At 47.5% G+C, this 18,718-nt stretch overlaps 1 protein-coding gene across 1 annotated transcript in view; it reads left to right on the forward strand.

Moving 5' to 3' along the window:
- Positions 1-18,718, forward strand: part of colq (collagen-like tail subunit (single strand of homotrimer) of asymmetric acetylcholinesterase) — a 108,063-nt gene that overhangs the window by 23,667 nt on the left and 65,678 nt on the right. The window contains exons 3-4 of the mRNA XM_078228356.1: positions 1,384-1,493; positions 18,119-18,223. Of these exons, the coding sequence (XP_078084482.1) occupies positions 1,384-1,493; positions 18,119-18,223 (215 nt within the window). The remainder of the gene's footprint in view (positions 1-1,383; positions 1,494-18,118; positions 18,224-18,718) is intronic.

Raw genomic sequence — 18,718 nt, forward strand, 5'->3', positions numbered from 1 at the left:
AGAATGTCTCTCTATATTCAAAATGAAAATTAATTGTGAGTCAATTTAAAATGTCAATTTTACTGCAAAATGAAATTGAGCATTTGGATTAACTGATAAATCCACGATTTACCATGAATCAGTATTATCCTGTAGAATTTTAGTTCTGCCTAGTTTGCGATTTTAACTCTTAAGGGGCGATTTTACCATTTTTAAGTGCTGAATCTGGCCGCAATTCAGATCCGACTTGGAAACCTGTTCTCAGGCTGCCCCAAACACACTCAGCCTGAAAAAAAAGTCACGAGTCTGAATTGCGCTGTGGGCGGGGCTTATCGCGCCCGAAACGCTGCTGCTCCAATCGGAGCCTTCAACTGCGCATGCGCAGTGAAAAAAAATTTGAAGAACGCTCCCATCACATCGCTCCCGGGCCACAAGAAGTGAATAAAGTGGCCCAGGAGCAATGGCCCCCACAGACATCGCCCCACCCCCACAACATAACTGTCCCCCTTGTCCACCCATCCCCCGCTACCCAGACCGATCGCTAACCCCCTGCCCCCCTTCCTCCCCTACCGATAGCCCACAGAGTGGCAGCGGACCCCCCCTTCCCCCCACCGATCGCCTGCAGAGTGGCTGCGGTTCTCCTGCCGCCCCTGCCTCTCTACCCCGCCTCCCAACCAGAGATCCATCTGGCCTCCCCCCCCCCCCCCCCTCACTCCCCATTAGAGAATGATCGGGCCAGAGAGCTATCTGGCCCTCCTCCTCTCCCCCCCCCCCCCCCCCCCCCCCCCCCCGCCACCATAGAATGACTTGGCTTCCCTACCAACCGCCCCCCCACCAGGGAATGATCGGGTCTCCCTTCTCTCTCCCACCTCCCCCCCCCCCCCCCCCCCAAACCAGAGCATATGCTGAGCATGTCTGTTTCGCGCTGAATCTGGATGGGTGAATGCGATGATAAAGGGGGAAATGCAGGTAAGATTGGGCATCCAGCTCATTAAGTCAATTTAAATGCATGCAAATGCATTTAAATTGATGTCACAGGCGGTCCTGACCGTGGCCATTTTCGTGCCTTGGGAAAGTGGGAATCTGAGTGGACGTGGGCGCGGATTGCGCTGTTCGCCTCATGCCCGACTTTACCAAGTTCTCACGCCCAAAAATGGGCGCAACGCAATGGTAAAATCGGGCCTTAGTGTCACCATCTGCCAGTCAATGCAAGATCAGCTTTAAGATTTATGCTGCAATATTAAGAAACTTTGCCTAAAAGAAAAATATTGAGTAGGAACTCTTTAGGATCAATACATTGCTTTGCTCCAATTCTTGAGTAGTTAATTCTTAAAATGGAAATGTTGAGCTGCACTGATAACAACAGAAAGATGATGCCTTGATTGTGTTTCCTTTGTCATGCAGCACTGGCGCCCGTGGAGCACAAAAAGAGAAGCATTAATAAGTGTTGCCTTCTGACCCCTCCTCCACCCCCGATGTTTCCACCACCCATCTTCAGGGAAAGCAAAAGTCTTGTGAGTACCATTATGTTTCTTGGTGTCGTACCTACTCTGCATTAACTGCTTGATGGATGACTGTGTGGTTCTCTTTGCTGTTTCTTTAAGCTTTGAAATGCCCTTTGCAATTTTCATCAGTTACACGAGGTCCATCAAATAACAACTGTAGAAATTACCTGCAGCAAATTTCAATGATCTGTATTAAAATGAACTAGCTCTGGAGGAACAGGATAGACGCAATTAGTTGTGCAACTCCTGATTTGAATTGAACACCCAGTTCAACCTCCAATGTTCCTTTCTTTGCAGCTTTTCAACTGATTTCAATTGTTTTATGTCTTGTAAGTATAGAAATAGATATCTACTTTTTAAGTTTATTTCTTAATGTCAAAAGTAGGCTTACAGTAACACTGCAATGAAGTTACTGTGAAAATCCCCTAGTCGCCACACTCTGGCGCCTGTTCGGGTACACTAAGAGAGAATTTAGCATGGCCAATTCACCAAACCAGCACATCATTTAGACTGTGAGAGGAAACTGGAGCACCCGGTGGAAACCCACGCAGACACGGGGAGAACGTGCAGACTCCACACAGACCGTCACCCAAGCCTGGAATCAAACCTGGGTCCCTGGCGCTGCAAGGCAGCAGTGCTGACCACTGTGCCATCGTACCGCCCTAATTTAGAAGTATAAAATTATGAATGTGAAGTGAATGACCTGAGCGGATGTATTTCTGTTTGTATGAGTGAGTTATACAGGCTGTGAATGTCCTCAGTTTGCTCTGTGGTTTGAGCTGAAGTTGCTGATCTCAGCCAGCAACAGACACTTGGTGTTCCTGGTGAGAAAAACAACATAACTCAGCTATGATACCCCTGTTGTCAAACACCCTCCCAACAGTTACGTTCTACATTTCAGTTTAAAGAAAAGGATCACGAGTAAACCACTCAAATTTACTGCTGTCTTTCAGAAGTAACATCCAGTGTATGTTCATCATTTGACAGCAATTTTTTCAGTGCCTCAGTTCAAGATCCATCCTTAATCAATAAAATCTCATTCATGGTACAGTTACTCTTTTATTTATTGCTGACAGGGGAAATATGTGGAATCTCAGACTTTTTCATATTATGTTAGCAGATTGCGTCATCGGTGCTCTGACTGCCTGACTGTAAGTGAGTAACCCCTAGTGCCACATTTTAAGAACAATAATTCAATTTGAGTCTATTTATCTACTTGTTACTTTTTAGGCTCTTTAAAGCCGAGTTGATTAAAGCACTCCATTCCGACTTGGATTCTACTGGGGTCTGTGGTACAATCATAATGGGTATTTGCTTTGAGCTCCCTAGCATTGGATTGGGAGGGGGGTGGGGGGGGAGGGGTAGTAACCCAAAGATGTACTCGCAAATCCCCTTCAGAAATTCACATGTAGGGTTTGCATGGCACTTGCCCAGAAGTACCACCTTCTCTTGAGCAATTGGCCTGCACTGGGAACTATCCATAAAATGCAATTTACATTGCAAACTGATAGTTCTGACTGGGTTACACTAATAGTTACATAAGAGTAGTTAGAAAGGTTATAACCACTTCTAACTTCTGGGTAACTATTGTACAGACCCAGTCCGCACCCTCCAAGGGACTCCTACCCATCCCACGGGACTCCCCCATCTCTACCTGACTCCTCCTACCTGTACAGGATATCTCGCTTCCTCTTCCGACAGGCCTAACTCTAATCTACGACTGACCCTCACCAAAGGTCCAGCCCGCATCCAACTCTCCTGAGGTCCAACCACCACCCCCAAGGCCTGACATGTGACCCCCCGCCCTCCCTAGACCCAACCCACAAACTTTAGTGCAAGACTGAAACATTGTTTTCTAAGACAAATTATAGTATCCTAACACTCTATCAGGTATAGAAAATACCTTAATTTCTATAGTTATTTTCTCTTTCTCTGGTGTAGATTCCTTGGTTCAGCCTGTTTCCCAGTTTTGTTTAGATGATAAAGATTTAACGACATTACCTTTGCCTCCTTATTACTATTTGTATTATATTTGTATGAATGATTCTGTCCAGTTTCTGATGCACTATAGGTCCTGTTTACAGTGTTAAGAATTTAACTGTAATCATTTAGCTTATAAGGTGGAGACCAATAGGTATTTATTAGAAGAGTAATGTTGGAATGAAGGGTGTACTGAATGGGATACTTCAGAACTTGGTGCTGGGAACATGACTGTTTCTAATTTATGTCAATGAATTGGATTCAGAAACTCAATACAAGTGATGGAAATCCCTTTGAGTAGCTCAGTGATAGTGAACAGTGGCTATTGCCCAATTCACAGAAATGGAGCAGTTGCAGTTTGAGTGCTAGCTTACTCAGAGAGCTTTCTCTTTATGCAACAGTCGCATTTTGCTTTGCACCAGCATTAGTTACCTTGTAACTGAAACTGTAATCTAGGGCGGGATTTTACTGCCTCGCTCGGGCGAGACTGGAAATTTCTGCCCAAAGTCAAAGGAGATTTCCATTATCGGACCCTCGCCCGCTCCGATTCTGTGGCAGGTGAAGTGGGGAGTTCAGGCCCGAGAGTCAGGATCTAGTCCATCATTGGAATAGAACTCTGATTGGAGTTTCTCGCTGTGTTGGTCTGGAATCAGCTTGATCCTAGCTCTAGATTTATACTATATAAGCTCACTGATTTTATAAGTTAACTTTACACCAATACAACCCCACTTCCTGATTGATGCATGTTTCCCTACTTTTGGAGGGGGGGAGCATCCCATGTGGGTGATTTCTGGCAGCCAATTATAGAGGGCATTATAGAAATCTGAGAGTAAACCATGCATCCGCTCTGTTAATTCCAAGCACCAAGCCAGACAATTGAAAACACAATGGCAAATTGACTTGAATACTCTGGCAAAAATAAAATAATAGTGGGGAATGTGTGCCTGGATAACATGCAAATGGAAATATTTAAATGGTACAGATAAAGATTGAGGTACACAGTGTAAAATACCGAAGGATACATTTGATGGATTTGTTCACTTGGAGCACATGCCATCAATGTAGACAGTGGACTCAGTTGATTCTGCAGTATTGGCCCCCTGTGGATAGGTCAGCTGTAGCTCAGTTGGTGGCACTCTTACCTCTGAATCAGAAGGTTACAGGTTCATGTCGCACTCCAGGGCTTGAACATAGAAATGGGCTGACACTCCAGCACAGTACTGAGGGATGCTGCACTGTTGGGAGTGCTGCCTTTTTGATGAGATGTTGTGCCGAGATTCCGTCTGTCTTCTTAGGTCAAGATCCCCCATGACTCGGCTTTGAAGAAGAAGAGGGGAGTTATCCCCAGTGTTCTGGCTAATATTTATCCAGTCATTATCACATTGCTGTTCTCAGGAGTTTGCTCTGTCCAAATTGGCTGCTGCGTTTCCTGGATTGCAGCAGTGACTGTACTTCAACATATTCTTCATCAGCTGTAAAGGACTTTGTGTGCAGTGGCTGTGAGAAGGGAATGTATCAATGACATATCAAAGAACAAAGAAAATTACAGCATAGGAACAGGCCCTTCAGCCCTCCAAACCTGCACCGACCGTGCTGCCTGTCTGAACTAAAACCCCCTGCCCTTCCGGGAACCATATCTCTTTACCCCCATCCTATTCACGTTTGTCCAGGTGCCCCTTAAAAATCACTATCGTATCTGCTTCCACTACCTCCCCCAGCAGCAAATTCCAGACACCCCCCACCCTCTGTGTAAAATAAAAAGTGTCTTGTACATCTCCTTTAAACCTTGCCCCTATTTCGATACAAGGCTTTCTTTTTTTGTACGGGAAATCCTACAGGGCCTGTCCATCTTTGCACCTGGATTTCCAATATTCAGAGCTGGCAAAGAGCCTGTCTGGGGAATGAAGTCTTAAAAACACCCTTGAGTTTACACGTGAATAGAAACATTTACTTGTAGATGCTGTTAACTTACTGTTTACCGGGATAAAACTAACACAGTACCCTCTTTAGGAGAGGCTCTATGTTGTAAAGCAGGAATTAAGTTGTTCAAGGGTACAGAATTTTTAAAGAAATAATTGTTGGATCTGCCGCAAGACTTCCAGTAATACTCGGCAATGTTAGATGCACACATTAGGCTGACTATGCTTGGATTTATATGACTTGGATAGACTATCAGAATTCCAGGCTATAATTAACAAGTCTGTAACTAAAATAAATCTGATAGCAGTTTGAGCAACATATTGTTGAAGTGCTTTTAAGCAGCAATACAAGATATTGTGCAAGATGTTTGATTGCTCTTCCTACATGCACTCTTGCACACCCCACTTCCCGACAACTCCCACCACCCTGACTGACTTAAAAACCTCTACTGGCATCACTGTAAGAAGATATTAATCAGAGGAAAATTTAGGAAAGAAAGAAAAATAAACCTAGGAAAGAGTCACCTATAGGTTTCAGAGCAGGGCTGGCCAAGAAATGGGAGAAAGCTGTCCTCTCCATTACTGGAGACACATGCATGGGGAGACTAGTAAGGGTAAGAATTAGGGAGAGATAATGCATGAATAACAAGGTAGTGGTTTATCTGTGTAGCTATTAGCTGTATTCCCTTCCTCAAGTGAACTTTCCTCACAGTTCTGACAATACATGAACATATTTGAATAATATAAAATAGATTATTACAGCAATAACTAATCCACCATTACCCAGAATTACTTAGCTTCTATTTTCTTTTTTGTTGTTAACTGTATTACAATATCTAGCAGGAAAGAAGAATTGTCAAGCTATTAAATATTAACATACTACAGTGTTATTAAAAACTACCTGTGATAACCCTTTTAAGTTTAACCATTAATTTGCAAGAGCATGGAATGCTTGCTAATAACACTTAGAAATATTTAAGTAAGTCAAACTTAGCTCAGTTATAAAGGAAGCAAAATGTTGCAGAGGCTGGAAATGTAAGGGGGGGATGATTCTCCCACCCCGTTGCACTGTCTTTTAGCACAGCGGGCCGGAAGATTTTAGCGGCGTCGGATTAGCACGATCCGCGCTGAGTGTCCAGCCCCAAGCGCGTTTCCCAGTGCCAAATTCCACCCCCCCCACAACCCCCCCAGCAAGAGTGTTTCACTCCAGCGGGAATTAATATAGCTCCCCACTTACGGGGAGCTGGTGGCCTGACCCCGCTGGAGTGAAGGGGGGGGCACTTGAGGCCCTCCAGAGGGTCGGGCAGCGGGGGAGGTTACCCCCTGGGTATTGGCACCTTGGCATGCCAGCCTGGCCCCCCTGGCACTGCCCAAGGGGCAAAGTGCCAATGCCTAGGGGGCACCTTGGCACTGCCCATCAGGCATAGGGAAGTGCCAAGTGGGCAGGGCCTAATGGGGGCGGGGTCTGATGAAGCGGGAGATTGGTGGGGTGGAGGTTCCCGCTGCCACTCTGCAGTCGGGATCGGTTGGGGAGGGAGGCCAGTGATCGGGGCTGCCCATCGGGGTGGAGGAGTCAGCACTGCAGGGATGGAGGGGGTTGGGACTGTCGGTTGGGGGAGTGAATTGGGGGGAGGGGGTGGTTGGGGCTGGGCCCCGGCATGCTTGCGGGACCAGTGATCGGGCTGTGGGGAGACTCGGAGGAGAGGCGATGCAGGGTTGCGGGGCTGGCCAGCGATCGAGCTGGCCAGCAATCGGGAGGCCGATAGACAGGGCCCTCGGGAGGCCGGCAGACAGGGCACTGACAGATAGGCACATGCGCAGTGGCCCGCTCAGCGCTATGCTGCCAGCTTCTCCAGCAGGAACAGGACCCGCCCCCAGATCTTTTACGTAATTCACACTGAGGCTCTCAGCAGTGCACAGAGTGTGAGAAATTGTTCTCTAAACTCCTACTGAAAGAAACAGCATGAATTACTCCAGTTTTCATGCGATTCGACACTTAGAATTTTTTTGGGAGAATCGCCCCTTTAGGATTATGAGGTAAGACACTTCTAATTAAAATTCCTTTACCTTCAAATTATTCATTTCGAACACTCAGGTCCTCAGATGTGCTTGAGTTAACAAGGTATGAATAACTAGTATGCATGCATCAAGTGCAATTTATTAAACTAGCTTTTACATGTACTTAACACAAGGCAGCGAACACAATAGTATTCCTCATCCCACAAGTTCCTAGGAGTCCTTGAGCTTTGCCAGCACTTTGAAGTGATGTTGAACTGTATCCAGAGAGTCATACTCCAGAAACCATTGTAATAATGAGCCAACAAAGATTACAATTTTCCAACTGTTATCCCCACTTCTCATTATTCTTTCTGCCTCAATTGGAAAAGTCCTAATTCACCTCTTCTGTTGGCTGAGGCTGCGAATCATCTCATGTCATCCCACCTTTGTAACTAGAGCCAAATAGACAAAAGATAATTGTTCTTCACTTGGGGGGTCTCAGAGTTTACATTCCATTGCAAACATATGATACATTTCCCTTAAGTACAGAGCTTACAAACAAAGTCGCGTTCTCTTGTCAACATAGAATCCTACAATTTCTACAGTGCAGAAAGAGGCCATCTGACCCATAGGGCCCTATTTTACCATTTTGATTCTAAGTGCTGAGTGGACTTGAAACTGGGAGTGTTTCAGATCTGACTTTTACCCGTTCTCAGGCGCCCCCATATGCACCCTGCCTGAAAAAATATCAGCGATTCCGAATCGCACCGTAGAAGCCTGTGCGTGGAGCTTGATACACCCGAAATCCTGCAGCTCCAACTGCGCATGCGCAAAAAACATGATGGAATGCACTCCCCTGCCACACCACTCCCAGGCCGGATAATGTCTCTCCCTGGCCCCCACAGACATTGCTTCACCCCCTTAACATTACTGACCCCTTTATCCCCCCCCCACCCCTCCGCCATCCAGACTGTTCGGAGGCTCTTCCCCCCCCTTCCCCCCCCACTGATCTCAGGCGGAGTGGCAGCGGACCCCCCTTCCCCCCTCACTGATCTCAGGCAGAATGGCAGTGGATCCCCCCTCACTATTCTCAGGCAGAGCGGCACCGGACCCCCCCCCTTGCCCCTCACTGATCTCAGGCAGAGTGGCAGCGGACCCCCTCCTTCCCCCTCACTGATCTCAGGCAGAGTGTCAGCGGACCCCTCCCCTTCCCCCTCACTGATCTCAGGCAGAGTGTCAGCGGACCCCTCCCCTTCCCCCTCACTGATCTCAGGCAGAGTGGCAGCGGACCCCTCCCCTTCCCCCTCACTGATCTCAGGCAGAGTGGCAGCGGACCCCCTCCTTCCCCCTCACTGATCCTCAGGCAGAGTGGCAGTGGACCCCCACCTTCCCCCTCACTGATCTCAGGCAGAGTGGCAGCGGACCCCCACCTTCCCCCTCACTGATCTTAGGCAGAGTGGCAGCGGACCCCCCCCTTCCCCCTCACTGATCTCAGGCAGAGTGGCAGTGGACCCCCCCCCTTGCCCCTCACTAATCTCAGGCAGAGTGGCAGCGGACCCCCTTCCCCCCACAGTAATCTCAGGCAGAGTGGCAGCGGACCCCCTTCCCCCCACAGTAATCTCAGGCAGAGTGGCAGCGGACCCCCCCTTCCCCTCACTGATCTCAGGCAGAGTGGCAGTGGATCCCCCCTTGCCCCTCACTGATCTCAGGCAGAGTGGCAGCGGACCCTCCCCTTCCCCCTCACTAATCTCAGGCAGAGTGGCAGCGGACCCCCTTCCCCCCACACTAATCTCAGGCAGAGTGGCAGCGGACCCCCCCCTCACTGATCTCAGGCAGAGTGGCAGCAGACCCCCCCTTGCCCCTCACTGATCTCAGGCAGAGTGGCAGCGGACTCCCCCTTTCCCCTCACTGATCTCAGGCAGAGTGGCAGTGGACCCCCCCCTTCCCCCTCACTGATCTCAGGCAGAGTGGCAGCGGATGCACAGTGGTTAGCACTGCTGCTTCACAGCTCCAGGGTCCCGGGTTCGATTCCCGGCTCGGGTCACTGTCTGTGTGGAGTTTGCACATTCTCCTCGTGTCTGCGTGGGTTTCCTCCGGGTGCTCCGGTTTCCTCCCACAGTCCAAAGATGTGCGGGTTAGGTTGATTGGCCAGGTTAAAAAAAAAATTGTCCCTGAGATGTGTAGTTAGAGGGATTAGCGGGTAAATATGTGGGGGTAGGGCCTGGGTGGGATTGTGGTCGGTGCAGACTCGATGGGCCGAATGGCCTCCTTCTGCACTGTAGGGTTTCTATGATTCTATGATTCTATGCACCTCCTCTCCCACCCCACACCAATCTCAAACAGAGAGCCGCTGCATGCTCGGCACTTAGCTCCTCACTAACTGGAGCGCCCGAATTGGACTTTTGTGGAGCATGTCTGTTTCGGGCCGATTCTGGATGGGCGAACGCGGTGGTAAAGGTGCCGGTAAGATTGGGTGTGCAGCCCATTAAGTCAATTTAAATGCATGCAAATGCATTCAAATCGCGCTACTCACCTCACGCCTGACTTTACCAAGTTTTCACATCCAAACGTGGGCACAACTTGATGGTAAAATCGGGCCCATCGTGTCTGCACCAACTCTCTGAAAGAGCTTCCAGCCAGGCCCTCTCTTCTGTCTTATCCATGTCACCTCATGCATTTACCACCTAACCTACACATCTTTGGACTGTGGGAGGAAACCGGAGCACCTGGAGGAAACCCACGCAGACACGGGGAGAATGTGCAAACTCCACACAGACAGTGACCCGAGGCTGGAATTGAACCTGGGTCCCTGGCGCTGTGAGGCAGCAGTGCGAACCACTGTACTAGCATGCTGCTCTATTTTAACTCATACTCACAAATATTAAAATCATTGAGAACAAATGTTAAAATGGTGGTTTAAGCTGAAACACTCAACTCAATTAAAAGGAACCTGGATCTGCATCTGAAACGTTGTAACCTACAAGGCTACGGGCCAGGTGCTGGAAAGTGGGATTAAAATGAGCGGCTAGTTTCATTTTTCTCTTTTTTTGGTGCAGATACGATAGGCTGAATAGCCTCTTGCTGCACCATAATTTTTCCATAGTTTGATATTGTCCAGGTCCTGCTGCATTTAGACATGGATTGCTTCAATACCTGAGGAGTTGTGAATGATGCTGAACATTGGGCAATCATCAGCAAATATCCCCACCTCTGACCTTATGATGAAGCAGCTGAAGCAGTTTGGGTCTAGGGCACTACCCTGAGAAACTCCTTCAGTGATAACCTGAAGCTGAGGTGTTGACCTCCATCCACCACAACCATCTTCCTTTTGAGTTCGGTATGATTCCAACCAGTTGGGAATTTTAACCCATGGTTTCCATTGACTTCAATTTTTAATCGGGCTCCTTGCTGCCACACTCAGTCAAATGCTGCCTTGATGTCAAGGACAGTCACTCTCACCTCAGCTCAGGAGTCCAGCTCTTTTGTCCATGTTTGAACCTAGGCTGTAATAAGTTTGGTAGCTGACTGGCCCTGGCAGAATCCAAACTAAGTGTCAGTGAGCAGATTATTGTTGTGTAAGAGCTGCTCGATAGCACTGTCGATGGCACCTTCCACCGCTTTAGAGAGTGGACTGATAAGACAGTAATGGCCAGTTTGATGCTGTTCTAGTTTTTGTCCTGTAGAGATGCTGGCTTTGGACTGGGGTAAGCACAGTAAGAAGTCTCACAACACCAGGTTCAAATCCAACAGGTTTATTTGGGAGCACAAGCTTTTGGAGTGTTGCTCCTTCTTCAGGTGAGTGAGGAACTGTGTTCACAAACAGGGCATATATAGACACAAACTCAATTAACAAGATAATGGTTGGAATGCGAATCTTTACAGGTAATCAAGTCTTAAAGGTACACACTGTCACACTATCTGTAACCCCCACGACTTGCCTGGGCTTGCAAAATCTCACTAACTGTCCTGGCTGGAGACAATACACATCTCTTTAACCTGTGCTTAACCCTCTCTCCACTCACATTGTCTGTATCTTTAAGACTTAATTACCTTTAAAGACTCGCATTCCAACCATTACCTTGTAAATTGAGTTTGTGTCTATATATGCCCTGTTTGTGAAAAACAACGCCTCACTCACCTGAAGGAGTGACACTCCGAAAGCTTGTGCTACCAAACCTGTTGGACTTTAATCTAGTGTTGTGAGACTTCTTACCTAGTTTTTGTGGACAGGACATACCTAGGCAATTTTCACATTGCTGGGTAGATGCCAGTGGTGTAGCTGTACTGGGACACTTTAGCTAGGATCATGGCTAGCGCTACAGCAGTGTTTTTCAAAGTGGAGGTCAAGGGATGTTGAAAAATGGGTTGCCAAAAATGAACCCCAAAGATTGCCTGACTTTCTTTTCCATTTTTGCTCTGAGTAAATTCTCGCTGCAGTACAGTGTATGACCACACGAGGCAAGAATAAACAGGTAGGCATGCTCTGTATGTGCACCAGGTGCCAAGCGTCCTGTGCATATGTGCCCTTGGCTCCTATTTTCTTTCCCTTTCTAGTAAACCAATTGTAGACATGGATCATTTGGTTACGCGAAAGAGAGGGCCAAAGACAAGTAGTAAGTGAACGTGGCGTAGGTCACGAGGGACAACCATTTGGTAAAAGTTGGTCATCTGAAAAAAAGTTTGAAAAATACTGCTCTAGACACAAGACTTCAGTACTTTTGCTGAAATGTTGTCAAGACCCATAGCTTTTTCAGTCTCCAGTGCCTTCAGCTGTATCATGTGGAGTGAATCGCATTGACTAGCATCAGCGATGCTGTGGACCTCAGGAGGAGGCTGTGATGGATTATCCACTTGGCACTTCTGGCTGAAGATAGTTGCAAATGCTTCAGCCTTGTCTTTTGCACTGATGTGCTGGGCTCCACCATCATTGACGATTGGGATATTTGTGGAGCCTCGTCCTCCTGTTAGTTGTCCACCACCATTCACACTTAATGTGGCAGCATTGTGGAGCTTTGGTCTGATCCATTGGCTGTGGGATCACTTAACTCTGTCTATCGTATGCTACTTCCACTGTTTAGCATACAAGTAGTTCTGTGTTGTAGCTTCACCAGGTTGACACTTCATCTTTAGGTGTGCCAGGTGCTGCTCCTGGCATGCCCTCCTGCATTCTTGAACCAGGGTTGATCCCCCAACTTGGTAGAGTGGGGGATATGCCGGGCCATGAGGTTTCAGATTGTGGTTGAGTACAATTCTGCTCCTGCTGATAGCCCACAGCATCCCATGGATGCCTGGTTTATGAATTGTAAGATCTGTTTGAAATCTATCCCACTTAGCACAGTGGTAGTGCCACACAACACAAGGATTGTGCAGTAGTCACTTCTCCCATGCTGTCATGGACAGATGCATCTGCAACAGGACGAGATCAACTTGCTCTTTCCCTCTTTTTGGTTCCCTGACCACCTGCTGAAGACCTAGTCAGCAGATACGTCCTTTAGGGCTTGACCAGCTCGGTCAGTAGTGGTGCTATGAATTCACCTTTGGCGATGGACATTGAAGTCCCCCACCCAGTGTATGTTCTGTGCCCTTGCCACCCTCAATGTTTCCTCCAATTGGTGTTCAACGTGGAGGAGCACTGATTCATCAACTGAGGGGTTGGGTAGACAGTAAACAGTAGGAGGTTTCCTTGCCCATGTTTGACCCGATGCCAAGAGACTGCATGGGGTTCAGAGTTGATTTTGAGAACTCCCAGGGCAACTCCCTCCCGATTGTAATCACTGTGCCATCACCTCTGTCCTTAGATGGGACAGGACATACCCAGGAATGGTGATGGTGGTGACTGGGGTATTATCTGTAAGATATGATTTTGTGAATATGATTGTTGGACTATTGCTTGATTAGTCTGAGAGACAGCTCTTCCAGCTTTTAACAAACCCCCAGATGTTAGCAATGAGGACTTTAGAGGCTTGACAGGCTGGGTTTGTCCTTGTTGTTTCAGATGCCTGGGTCGATTTCTTGGTGGTCAGTCTCATTTCATTCCTTTCAGATGTCATAGTGATTTGATATAACTGGGTGTCTTGCTAGGCCATTTCAGGGAGCATTCATGACTCGACCGCATTTCTGTAGGTCTGGAGTCACATGTCGGTCAGACTTGGTAAAGACGGCAGATTTCCTTCCCTAAAGGGCATTGGTGAGTGAACCAGATCAGTTTTTACAATAATCAACAATGGTTTCATGGTCACCGTTACTGAGGCCCAGATTGTCAAGCCCAGGTTGGGGACATACAGCCGAGTATTTTCTTGGCTCGGTGCACACGACCTTTAAAAATGGTCTCCCCCAGGTCAGGGGGTGGAGTAGGGGAGCTGAAGCAGGAATCAGGACGGATGACCCTGGAATGAATTTGCAGGCTGCCAGACACAGAGGGAGGTTGTGCGCAATGTCTGCCTCTATGCCCTCGCACTGAGTATATGAATAGAACATAAAACAAAAACATCCCCTCAGCCCTCACAACCCCGCCACACACATCCCCTATGCCAACCCTTGTCATCCCCATTCAACCTCCCCACCATTGCCCCCACACCTCCATGTCAACTCATGCCAACCCATGCCCCCACCAATGTTTGCTTTCACCCCTCGATGCCATCTCATCTAGTATCCTTTGGCAATTCTTTGACAGGTTTGACACTTCCTGGATAGCTTTGACAGCTGGACAACTCTTGAATAGTTGGACATCTTTTTTAGAGCTTGACAGTGATAATGAGTTGTGTGCAAAACATGCTTAATCATGTTCACCTTTAGCAATCTCAAAAGTGTTAAAACCTCTGCAAAGGTGTGCTTTACCTCTCCCAAAGGTGTCCCGGAGCCCTATCTTGGCCCTATTCATAAGAACCCATCAAATTCCTGCCTCCTCTTACCTGTTCTAATCTGCACACTTTGGATTCCTCATTCCTGTTCTTCCAAAATCCCACTTCAGTGGAGGCATGTCACCATTGAAATCACCAGCTGCCTCCGCAAATCATCACAGTACCTCCCCGCTGATGAACGGCGAATGCCATGTCCGGAAATTCCAGCCATTTCCAGGATTTCCATCATGGCAGAAAGGCCCACTTTCCATTCCAGATTGTTCATTGGATTTAAATTCCACTAGGTGCCATGGGGGATTTGAACTCATGTCCCTAGAGTATGAGACGGGGCCTCTGGATTACTGGCCCAGCAACATTATCATTACACCATTACCTCCCCCAAACACACCCCCGCTTGCTAACCTGTTTGTGATTCATGTACCAAGACAGTCACATCCCTCTGTACTGCTGATATCTCTGTATTTATATAGTGTGTTACCTTTCTATCCTTCCTGCCAAAGTGGCCAAATTCACATTTTCCCACATTATATCCCATCAGCTATTTCCTGGATGGTCAACGTTTAAAATGTGAATAACAATGAGACTTACAGCATGCCCGCTTGGAGCAGGTTGGTCACCAGTCTGATGGTAACCAGATTGGTTGGCCCATCTTCCAGCCTCTGTTAAAGCCATGAGGGGAGCAGCCTGGAGCCAGGCTTGGGTCAGAAAACAGATGTTTAAGATTTTAACCCCCAAATGATCAAAGCCTACCCATTACTTTAGGTTAAAATATCCCCGATATTTCAGGCCAATGATCTTTCATCAGAGCTGGAAGGAGCAAGAGATTTCATAGAATCAATCATTGAATCCCTACAGTGCAGAAGGAGGCCATTCAGCCCACCGTGTCTGGCACTGACAACAATCCACCCAGACCCTATCCCACAGCCCCACATATTTACCTCGCTAATCCTTCTAACTTTCACATCCTGGGACACGAGTATATAAGTGAGCACAAGGACCAGGGAAAATGCTGATAGTGTGCAGGGAGCTTGAGGAAAGAAGAAAAGGAAGATCTCTGATAGGGTGGAGGGATTGAACGACAGTTAATTGAAAGTTAATGTTTCAGAGGAATAACTTTGAAATCTGCACTAGCCAAACAATTTTTTGAGATCTTTATTATTCCTGATTGGAACTATCGTTCTCTCTGCACCCACCCAACCTCTTTTCAAATTGCTTGCAATCTAGTATGTTCAATGGGCATCTCATATAAATATTCCATCTTAATATTTTAAACTGAGGTCGCTTTGCTGTTAAGGTATTAACAGTAAGAAGTTTAACAACACCAGGTTAAAGTCCAACAGGTTTATTTGGTAGCAAAAGCCACACAAGCTACCAAATAAACCTGTTGGACTTTAACCTGGTGTTGTTAAACTTCTTACTGTGTTTACCCCAGTCCAACGCCGGCATCTCCACATTAAGGTATTAACCCAGGGGGAGAGATAACTCAGCACTGATTAGCATTTGACCTTTCAATCCTTTCTGACCCACATCCACAATAGCCAGTGTGTTTACACGCTCGGTCATTTTGAAAAGTGCGGACTGTCATTTGAAATCCCATGGGTTTCCTAATTAGGCAGGGTGACTGCATCGCTGAACACTTTCGCTCTGCCTGCAAACATGACCCCAACCTTCCTGTCACTTGCCATTTCAACTCAGCAACTTGCTCTCATTCCCACAAGTCCATTCTAGTCCTGTTGCAACTTGGATTCAACATTGAGCTCAGTAATTTTAGTCTGTGAACTTTCCCCTCCACATTGTCTGTTGTTTTTCAGCTCCCTGACCCCCCCAACACAATCTCAACCCCTCCCCTACTTGGCCATCTCCCAAAAAAATATAAGTGTCGAGTTTGCATAAAAACTGGAGTAAATCCTGCTGCTTTTTTCAGCAGGATATTCGAAATGAATCTCCCACACTCTGTGCACTGCAGAGTGCTCTAGCGAGATTCATGATAAAACTTTGTGGGCAGGGCCTATTCCCGCTTGAGAGGCCGGCGGCATAGCACTGAGCGGGCAGTAGCCCGCATTGCCAACCTCCCAATTGCTGGCCAACATGACAACCCCCCAATCGCTGCTCGTGCGACCCCCCCCACCCTCCCCATCCCCACACCACCCACCAACTGCTGGCCTCCTAGACATGCCCGGGCCAGCCCCGACACCCCCCGTCTCAATCTACCCCCAACCCCGGCAGTCCCGATCTCCCTGACCCCCCCCCTCCCATTCAAACCCCCTCCCCCACACTCTTTCCCCCCCCCCCTCCCCCCACAGCCCCAAACCTCCCAGCAGGCCGACCCCAACCCAATGGCCAATTCTGATCACTGTCCACCCTCCATCTGTCACCAATCCTGACTGCAGAGTGGCAGCGGGACACCCCCACCCCCACGATCTCCCTCCATAGGCCCTGCCCCAATAGGCTCTGCCCTGGCCATGCCCCCTTTGTATTTCCCAATGCCCTGTGGGCAATGCCAATGTGCCCCCTGGGCATTGCCATGTTGCCCCTTGGGCAGTGCCAAGGTGCCAGGCTGGCACTGCCAGGCCCCCTGGCACTGCCCAAGGGGTAAAGTGGCAATGGAGTGAAACACTCCTGATGCAGGGGGGAGAGGCTAGCGGGTCCAGAGACGTCAGTCCTAATGATATGTAAATGCTCATTTTAATATTTTAACCAGCTCCGTGCTGATTTCCAGCGCAGAGCTGACGATGCCGGTAATCCAGCGGCTGGAGACACCATGGCCATGGTACCTATCAGAAAGCCCGCTACACGGCCTACGCTTATGTTTCACCTCTTATCAAACTATATAATTCTATACAGTTTTACCTAGCTTCAATTCGGTCGAAGGATCATTTAGATCTGAAACGTTAACTCTGGGCATGATCTTCCCATCTGTTCATGCCACGATCCCGCTGCAACAAGGTCAGACAATTTGGCGGCCAGCCAAATCTCCGTTCACTGCGGCGGGATGGAAAAATCTCACCGGAGTGAACACTGATAAAATTCCGACCTCTGATTCTCTCTCCACAGATGCTGCCAGACCTGCTGAGTTTCTCCAGCATTCTCTGTTTTTCGTTCGGATTCTACTCTACTTGTTACTCAGTAACAGATTACTTTGTAACAATCTGTACACTCTGACATGTAGAATAGATAGTACTGCATGCTGGACCACATTTAACTTAGCTGTTCAAATTGTTTTGAGAATGATTATTGAACAGAGACTTGTAAGTGTCCACCCTCACTGTCCACCCTCCATCTGTCACCAATCCTGACTGCAGAATGGCCACGGGACCCCCCCCCCCCCCCCCCACCCCCCCACCCCGACGATCTCCCTCCACAGGCCCTGCCCCAATAGGCTCAGCCCTGGCCAGGTGCAATTGGTCCTCCTGGGCCTTCAGATTATTTAGTCACAGCTCAAGGAGCAGTACAGCTGCAAATCAATGACTGCCAATCCGACCACTTGCTCTTTAATTTGTCTTGGCTTTTCAAATTTGGTAGTGTCCAATAACACATACTTTGACCCTTTACCTTGGTCACTCAATTTAATTAGCAATGGGTCAAATGTTCCTATTTTCGTACTTGGCTGACGGGAAGAATCACATGTTAATGGAGACTATTCAAATTTCTGTTCATTAATTAAAACAGCTGGAATGTTGTGAGTTCCTGAATCTCACCCTCCTCATTTAATTTTACTCTTGTGCATGCAGTTAATGTTTAGAACCAGTTATTACGTAGCTTGGCCAAAGACTGGTTACAAATAAGAAGAGCGGGCCATTTTTACAGCCTGATCGATCACCTTTTGAATGAGCTCATTTATACATTACATTTTTTTCTGGTTATTTTTGTTTCTTAGCAAGAAGAACTAAATTTGAAGAATTTACCATTGGAAGTAAAGACAACTGAATCTTCATGTAAAGTATCAGGTACAATCGGTCCTCCTGGGCCTTCAGGCCCCCAGGTAAGATTAGTCAACATTTTGGGATGAACAAAATGATCTGAATCTTCACTCTCTTTTAATGTAGAATTTCCACCATTTAGAAATAATGCAATTTACAAGTGATTGAGTCTAGTTCCATTCAGCACTCTATATTTTGCCCAGTCTTAGTCACTGTCCCATTAAAGGAATGAAAGCGCTAACCTTTTTGTTTGTCTTAAATTTATCCTGTTGAATAAAGATAAAGTTGCCATAGTCCCAGATGACCCCCTTTGAGGGGGAGCACTGATTGGTGGTGATTTAACCTGAGAATCACCACACCTCTGGTGAAGGGCCAGGTTGAGAAGGGGGGCGGGCCTTCATGAGTAACTAAACTACAATAGGTGCTCTTGTGCCACATAAGGTGTGAAGGGATCATTATATTTGGAGTTGTTACTGTAAAGAGAGGAAGGTTTAGTCCATATTTTGGCTACTGCATTAAAGTGGCCTATCAAAGTCAAGTGTTGGGTGCTTGAGTGC

Source organism: Mustelus asterias, chromosome 2 (assembly GCF_964213995.1).
Source record: "Mustelus asterias chromosome 2, sMusAst1.hap1.1, whole genome shotgun sequence".
In the NCBI taxonomy this organism is placed as follows: Eukaryota; Metazoa; Chordata; class Chondrichthyes; order Carcharhiniformes; family Triakidae; genus Mustelus; species Mustelus asterias.